Raw genomic sequence first — 8,385 nt, 5'->3', positions numbered from 1 at the left:
GTGGCGTTCCGTCACGGGTCGGACGCGATGGCCTCAGAGGGATTTTCCAACCCGACGGATTCTGTGACTCGGTGACTCGCGTAGGTTCACCTTTTAGTTAGGACACGTACTTGCCAAGGAAAGGCGGCAGTCGCTGCGGCCCCGAGCAGCGGCCGCGGGGCTCTCCGGTGCCCGAGCGCTCCCGGCGTGAGGCGGGGCCGGGCCGGGGGCGGGGAGCGCCGCGGTTGGCGGCGGCCGGCACGTGGTGGGGCGGGGTGCGGGCACCGGGAAGGGACGCGGCGCCGCGGGTGAGGCTGTGTTGGGGTAAGCGGCGAGCGGTGTTCCTTCGGTGCTTCCCTTGCCTGTTGCTGCGGTGCTCTGCTTGCAGCCGCTTTCCCAGGCGGGCGCCGCCGTGCTCCGGGCCCGAGCTGCCGCCAGGGCGAGGAAGGCCCCGGGCGGGTGCCGGAGGCGGCCCGGCCCGGCCCGGCTCGGCTCGGCTCGGCTCGGCCCGGCTCAGCTCAGGGTCCATCCGAGCTCTCGGTACCGCCGAGAGCGCGGGGTTGTTCGGGCGGGGAGGGCACGGAGCAGTGGCGGGCAGCGGGGCCCGGCGGCGGCCGCCTCTGGGGCCGGGCGGGCCGGCCCTGGTGTGCTCGTGAGCGCCCGGAGGCGCTGGGGCGCCGCGTTGGGCCCCACAGGTGGGGCGGGATAATAGGGGATCTGGAGAGCTTCCCAGAGTTCGTGTGTGTGGAGAGGGGGCGCAGACAAGGTATGGCCGGGCTCCGTTCCGTGGTGCCCGGTAGCAGGACTGGGAGCCATGGGTACAGACTGGAACACGGCGGGTCTGAGAAGCACTGGGTGTGGCGTGAAGGTGGCCGAGCACTGGCACAGGTGGGCCACAGAGGCTGTGGAGTCTCCATCCTTGGAAACATTAGAAAGGTACCTGGACATGGGCCTGGGTAGCTAGCTCCAGGTGGCCCAGCTTTAGCAGGAGGTTGGTCCAGATGAGCTCCAAAGGCCCCTTCCGACCTCAGCTGTTCCATGATAATACGCTTTTGAGTCAGTGACACTGTAGCACATATTAAATCACCATTGCCATTCAAAAAGAACTTGCTATTTGTAACATCCATAATCTCAGAACTGTTTGGTTTGCTGCACAGTTCTTACTTGACATTATTACAAGTTCAATGAGTTCTGAACAACAAAACTGAGCAAGGGAAGTTTTGTGGCATTAATTCCTTGCATCTGTATGATGTTTCCAAATGGTGATCCAGGGTCATGCCACAGACTATGTAAGAAGTGCAGGGAAAACTCCAGTGAGACAGTATGACATGCCTACAGCAATTCCCCTTTTGTATTGCTTCCATTTTGCATCGTGAAGTTTGGGTGAATTTTGGATGAAATGCTGGAAATAGCTGAAGTTGTTAAAATCAAAGACAGCTATTTCCTTGAGAAAAATTGAACAGTTAAAGCAACAAACATTTCAAGACAGTAGGACAGTGAAAAGACCATTATTGTAGGAAATGTTTATAATTATGTTTTTAAAACCGTGTGACCTGTTGTTTTGATTTTTTTGTTTGTTATTTGTTTTTTAAGCAGGCATTTCTAAATCAGCTAAAATGGTTTTAAAGAAGAAGAAGGAAATTCAGGTGGATGCATTCTTTCTTGATCATCATCAGCTTGAAAAACTGCAGAGTAAGTAGGGTGTATTTTTCTGAACTAATGTGTGATTTCTCTTGCCTTTGAGTAGTTACTGAATTGATCTGGTTTTTTGCTTGCTGTGCTTTATTTTTAGTGAATTTTAGGTATGTTTTAGGTTTTGTTTTGTGAATTTTAGGTATGTTTGCTCTGCTGTGGTTTGTTTTTATTGTGTAATGACAGTGACTTCTTACCTTGGCAGAGTCAAAAAAAATCCTTTAAAGCATTGTGGCTTTGATTTGAAAACTCTTTATCTGTGGTGTGAAGGTAGTAGAAGGTCCTATTTGTAGTCCTACTTGCAGGCCTGTAATTCAGTGATATCTGATGTGTTAGCCTTTACATGTGGGATAACACTGAATTTTCAAGAGTCACAGAATGATTGAGGTTGGAAGGATTCTTTGGAGGTTGCTTTCCCAGTCTTTGTTTTTTGTGTAGTTAATTTGTTTCAAAGCTACTGTTCAAATGGTGTTTTTTATTCTGGGGATTTGTTCTGTTTGTTTGATGAGACAGACTTCCAGTGATATTTACTATAAAAAACCCAAAATGAAGTAATTACAAGATTTGTGTACTAAAGTTGCTATGAAGGAGCACCGGTGAGGTCCTACCTGGATTGCTGCATCCGGTTTTTTGCTCCCCAGTACAAGAGTAATATGGACATGTTGGAGAGACTCCAGATAAGGGCTAAGATGGTGAAGGGCCTGGAGCATTCCTCCTATGAGGAAAGGCTGAGAGAGCTGGGACTCTTTGGCCTGGTGAAGAGAAGGCTAAGGGGGATCTCAGCAATGTGTGAAAAATACCTGAAGGAAGGACATAAGGGAGGCAGAGCCAGTATTTTTTCTGTGCTGAATAGTGATAGGACAGGAAGGCATGGGCACAAATTGAAAGATTCTCTCCAAACATCTTTTTTCATGGGAGAGGAAACACTGTTTTAATGTGAGGGTGACTGAGGATGGGCATAGCTTCAATAGGGAAGTTGGGGAGTCTCTCTTGGATACCTCCAGCTTTGGAGGTAATCCTAAGCCACCTGGCCATGGTCCTGGACAGCCGGCTCCAGGTGACCATATTTGAGCAGTGGGCTTGGACCAGATGACCCCCAGAGGTCCCTTACTATTATGTTCCAGTAAAACTGATTTTTTTTTAACTTGTTAGGAGAAAAAAAAAGTGTTAAGGTGTTGTTAGGTGACTTAAGGGTTTGGCACAAAGGGGTTTACTGGAGCTGGAAAAAACCCTAAGAATCAAGCAGGCATTTCTTCTTCTTATAAATTATGTGTTATTTATACTCCTTATTGTAATTACTTTATAAAAAGATCTTCTTCTTCCAAATGTAGGGTTTTCAAAGGCTGAAGAGCAAAATCTGGCATCTCTGCTTCTGCACTGTGCAGAGCTGAGAAATGGTATCCAGCAGATCCAGTGTATTAAACAGGTACAGTTTCACTGTTGTTTAGTGTGGCTTTTGGTAGCTGAGAGTGTGTCCTGTACACTGTTAATGGCAAATACAGCACTAAAATAAATTTCTAATGTTTTGTACATTCCTGGAAACACAGAAAAAACAGCTGCACATGCATCAGGTAGAACTGTAGTTCTAGTACTTAATTAGCAAGGGCCACAGTTACTGAAAATGGTGGAAGGCAAATTACACCAAATTTACTGTTTTGTGGAGATTTTTTTTTTTTTTTCTTGGAACATTATTTGAACTTGAAACTCAGGGGGAAATGGTGAAGAGGAGACAGTTTTGTGTTATATGCTTGGATGAGAGGGAAGTCTACCACTGTTAAAAATGATGTATCCAGAGTTTTTTGTTCATCATGTGTTCTTTTGATTACAGATTATGCCATTGGTGAAGCAAATGTATCAGAACTCTGCAGGTGATCCCATGGTTAAAGCTTGTTTGGATGTTTTGGGAGAGATATATTTTTCCTTGGGTGTGAAGAATCCTTTGAAGAAAGTATTAGCAAGGTAAAAGATTCAGTAGTTAGCCTTTATTTTTTTTTCTTCTCCTTAGCTTGAAGTCAGTAATTTTTCATTCACTATAAATTGCTGTAACTTAATTACTGAAAATTTGCAGTACTTAATATGTGCATATGTACTGGTTTTCTTTCTAAGTTAAAAATCTTTAATTATCAATATTTTCAAAGTGAAGCATTGTTTTGGCCTGTTTCATTATTGGAAAGACAACATAGTGTGTAATTAGCAGTTTGAACTTCAAAATCCAATGTTAGAATAGAAATTTAAAACACGAAACCTCCGCTTTGTCAAGAGAAGAGAGTTCAGAGGAATCCTAACTAAATTGTGGTTTCTTGTGCCTATTTTTATTGCTATTTTTTCTTCACAATTATTGCTGTATTTATTTAGTGAATTTTTTTATAGCCTCAGCATTTTTTAAGATCTGGTGCTGAACTGCCTTCCTTTCTTTGTCTGAAAACATTCACTGTCCTGCTGAGATGCAGGGCTTCCCTCCTGGATTTGGTTGCAGGCACCCCAAAACTGCGCACCCCTCTGAAAGGTTTTCTAGCTGCAAACTGAGAATGTGCATGTTAAGTTTATAACAGATGGTGTTTTCATGCAGGAAGAAACATCTGTGTATTGGAGTTCTAGCTGACATGGATTTTGGTGCAGTGGATATTTACCAACACCTAAGCAAAACCAAACTAAATGTGCTGTTTCTTCGTGTTGCAGCTCACTGAATGGTCTTCCTGGACATTTGATGGTGCCAGCTGTGCAAAGCTTTGTGTGCTGCCTTCGGGAAGAGCTGAAAACCACAGATGTTTATTTGTACAGAAAAGTGCTGGACAACCTTGCTTCCTGTATGGAGGACTTCAGCTTAGGTACAGTGACCTCGAGTGTTCTTCTGGTTAAACTTGCTCAGCACTGATGCCACACCTGATAGTGATGTTTGCAGTTATGTAAAATAGATAGTGCTGGCTAGTACTCAGTACTTAAAATGTATTTTCTTTCCTCTAGGTAGAGCCTGTATTAAGAACCTGTTTGAAGAAGGTAAAGTCACATTTATAGTAAGATAGGCTTCACAGCAGGTTACTGGGGGAGGGGTGTGCGTGGAGAAGTGACATGAAGCAGGCATGAAGATCTGTTAGATCTGATTTCCTCCTGGTTAATTTTCAGTAAATTAGTATCCTTACATGGTACTTTTTTGTGAAAGACAGGACTGATTTATACATTTAATTTCCAGGGGTCAGTTTTTCTTTACTGGGCAACCCTGATACAAATCTGAGTACCAGTGAGCAATTGTGGTAGGGAGAGTCAATATCTCACCGGATTAGGCCAAATGGGTTGGAAACTTGTTTTGTTGCAGGTTGTTTCAAAACAGTTTGAAATTTTGTTTTAGCATTGCTTGTGTTTGTCTATACTGAAATACCAGTTTAGTTTGTTGGTGGAATGGAAGAATGACCACTGTATGGGTAACTATTCATTGTAGATGGGTATGTGTGATGTATTGAGATGTATGTGTGATTTGCTGGATATTTTCTGTTCTATTTCTCTTGTAAGTAAATTTATACCATAATTATTTTCACTAGTTCTTCAGTTTCTGCAAAAGTTGCTGCTTGACATACAGGAGGAAAACAGGCAAGTGAATTCAATAGAAGCTCTACTTTATCTGGTTTTATTTCTCTCTTGCAAGATAATTTGGTTTGGTTTAAAATATCACTTTGGTAGCCATACGTTGATGAAAGATAGAAATATTTTACATTGATGCAGATTTTAAATAAAAGCTGATTCTTTTCTTTTGTGGCAATATGATAATATAAGAGAGGTAAGGCACTGATACTGTTAGAGCTGATATTAAGGGAGGCCTTTGAGTTGAGGTTTTGCTATCTGAATTGTGGCTAAAGAGTGTAATTAATTGATGTAACATTCAGGTAGAGTAAAACTCTTTCATGTTCCATGAATGTTTAATTCAGTATTGATATACTTGACACTTTCCAGGGTTTCATTAAGTGAGGTGGCTTCATTGTGGTCTCGCATTCTGAACTGAGAGGAGAAGGGCACTTAATGAAGTGGTTTGTACACTGAAAGTTTAGGTATTTTCTGCCTTTTTGTTAGAAGAAAGTCAAATCGTAGAAATGTCCTTCATAGATGGAGGAACTACTTGAAAAATTAGAAAAGGGTAGCACTGCATTCTATTGGCCTTTTTGGAAAGTTTCTGGAGAAGTTCAGCTCTGCTTAGGCAGAATCATGTGAATGAAAGTTTGTCACAGGAACCGGCAGAAAATGTAGTAGAATTTGTATTTTTGTTTGTTAGCTTCATTTTAACAAACTACCCTTGAGTCTGCTCCTTGTTTTCCTGTAGATACATATTTGATCAACTCAAGCAATACATTAATTTTTACCATTAATTATATTTAAAGTTGGCAGAATGTGGTTTTCTGGGGATGGTGAAAAATGGTTTTAATTTGCCTTTTGTGTGCTTGCTTGTCTCTTTTTTTTCCACAGAAAGAATCATGGAAATCGTATCGTTCAGACCCAGCTGATGCATGATTTACTGATAGCCATTAAAGTTTCAATGATGCTTATACAGAAATTGCAAGAAAATATCCAGGGAAGTCTTTGGAAACACAGTGAATCTTTTGTTTGGCAAAGTATGTGTAGTTTACTGAAAAGTTGCACAAATTTCCTAATGGATGGTAAGTTTAGTAACATTCAAACCCTAATATTTTTATTAACTTGTTGTCTTTGTGGTAAACAACCTGTATGTATAAAAACTTAAGTTTATCTTGCATGGAAATTGAACTACTGAGATTAATGGGAGTGGGAGCAGTAGTTGTTTTTTTTTGTGAGCTGTGATTTGCAGACTGGAGTTTTAGAGTGCACAGTTTAATTTATCTCACAACAAATACCAAGATTAATGCTGTTATTGATAATTCCAAAACTAACAGAAATGCTTTTGAGAGTCACCAAATGTCTGTGCCTACCAGAAATATCTACTCCTCTATGAAATATGCTGCCAGAACTATTTATGGGCACCCCATAACTGATAGTGTTTTCTTCTCATACAGACATTTTTATGTAGTAGAATTTACACATGTCAATAGTCTCTGCCACTGTCCTCCCTGCCTTAGTTGGGCAGTCTTGTGTTTTCTTCTGTTAAAGATATTGCCAGTTTCTTATTACATTGGAGGGTAAGGTTATTAATGTTTGCTATCCAGGTGGACACTGCAGATTTGTGATGATACAACTAACTACAAGTAGTCTAGCAAAATTAAATGCCATATTTTATAATTTTTCCACATAGTTCTAGCACGCAGTGTTTGCTGCATTCTAATGTGCAATATCTCTGTGTAGCAACGCTCCTGCAGACTGTTCAGACTACCTCAGGACTGGCTGTTATTCTCTTCACCAGAGCTATGTATGAGCCGGTTGAGGAATTACCTTCATTGGTAAGTGTATTTCCTGGCTGGAGACTCTGCAATATCATGGTATTGTTACCCTGTACTATCAGTGTTTTCTGGAGGCTTTGCTGATGCAGATACCAGGGCCTGCCAGCCTCTCTATCAGTCCTTAGGATTATACTCCCGCTTTCTTCTCTCCTTGCTATATGAAGTAATAAGACTTGGGTTTGGAATTTGACAAACACTATTTACAAGAAATCTCTTCAGCTCTTCTAAGTTACGCACAAAGCAGGTTTTCTGCTGTACTGAGGTGCTGTAATGGGTGTGTTTTGGTGTTCCAGATCAGTGACTTGCTCCTTGGGACAACAGAACACTTAGCTGTGCCAGCGTGGTTCGTGAGAAACTGTGGGGTTCTGTGCACAGCAGAACTCCCAGACTCGGTCCTGCTCTTCCTTTGCCATGGAGCACTGGCTATGCTGGATTGGAAAAGTGGCAGCATGGGTGAAAATGGAGAGAAACTATTACTAGATATTGCATCAGTCTTGTTGTCATTGAGTTCAGAGTAAGTTTGTGTTCTAATCTGTTTTGTTTCCTGTTTGGGAGAAGAGGTTTATCTTTCTAATTCTATTTTTGCATGACTTCTATGGTCCTGGTGGAGTATCTCTGATGTTTTCAGTGTAATGATACTAGGTTTTGTCACAAATGGTGCAGTCTTTTTAATATATTCATAAAAACTCTGTAAATTTGAAAAATATAATGATGTAGTAGTAGTATAATATATAGTTCTAAGTTTCAGTTTTTTTCTAGCATGCTAAAATTTTGTTTTCTAACATGAATGGGATAAATTTATCAATTCCCTTATGGTAAGGTGTGTCAGTTCTTATGTAGAGAGACATACTTCAGTTTCAGGACATCACATCCTCTCCTTCTGAAGTTTAGAGGAAAGCAGTGTGCCAATATGTGGAATACTTAAAGTAATGTGAGTTTTAGTTGGTTTTTTTCTGGCTGCTTACATCTAAGGGCCCACCAGCATTATTGGATTGGAGATTAAAATGTGTATTCAGTTCAACCTTTGATTGTGCCTTGGACATCAGTTTTGTGATCTTGTTTTTGCACATAGGATACTCAGGATGGTTTTATATGGCAATGAAAATTTTTCTTTACATTTTCAAGAAGCATGTAACAACATAATGCTGCTCAAATGTTAGCAGGTGCATAGTAATTTTTTTTGTTTTATTGTTGTGGGGCTTGTATGGTTTCTTTTCCCCATTGTTAGAGGGTTTAGCTGCAGCCACTTAATAGCACATCAGGTAACCAAGCATGTACTTGGCAACATCCAGCTGGTCACTTCGGTGTTCATTCCTTT

General features: G+C 41.5%; 1 protein-coding gene across 2 annotated transcripts in view; it reads left to right on the top strand.

Annotated features, from left to right (window-relative positions):
* Positions 1-282: 282 nt before the first annotated feature.
* Positions 283-8,385, top strand: part of THADA (THADA armadillo repeat containing) — a 154,502-nt gene continuing 146,399 nt past the window's right edge. For both annotated transcript variants that reach the window (XM_041413628.1, XM_041413629.1), the window contains exons 1-10: positions 283-303; positions 1,576-1,671; positions 3,003-3,097; positions 3,500-3,630; positions 4,351-4,499; positions 4,636-4,668; positions 5,208-5,256; positions 6,124-6,314; positions 6,973-7,067; positions 7,361-7,581. In XM_041413628.1, coding sequence (XP_041269562.1) covers positions 1,596-1,671; positions 3,003-3,097; positions 3,500-3,630; positions 4,351-4,499; positions 4,636-4,668; positions 5,208-5,256; positions 6,124-6,314; positions 6,973-7,067; positions 7,361-7,581 — 1,040 coding nt within the window. In that variant the 5' untranslated portion in view covers positions 283-303; positions 1,576-1,595. The remainder of the gene's footprint in view (positions 304-1,575; positions 1,672-3,002; positions 3,098-3,499; positions 3,631-4,350; positions 4,500-4,635; positions 4,669-5,207; positions 5,257-6,123; positions 6,315-6,972; positions 7,068-7,360; positions 7,582-8,385) is intronic.

Source organism: Onychostruthus taczanowskii, unplaced genomic scaffold (assembly GCF_017590055.1).
Source record: "Onychostruthus taczanowskii isolate IOZ18803 unplaced genomic scaffold, ASM1759005v1 scaffold42, whole genome shotgun sequence".
NCBI lineage: Eukaryota > Metazoa > Chordata > Aves > Passeriformes > Passeridae > Onychostruthus > Onychostruthus taczanowskii.
This window is presented reverse-complemented; position numbering and strand designations above follow the sequence as displayed.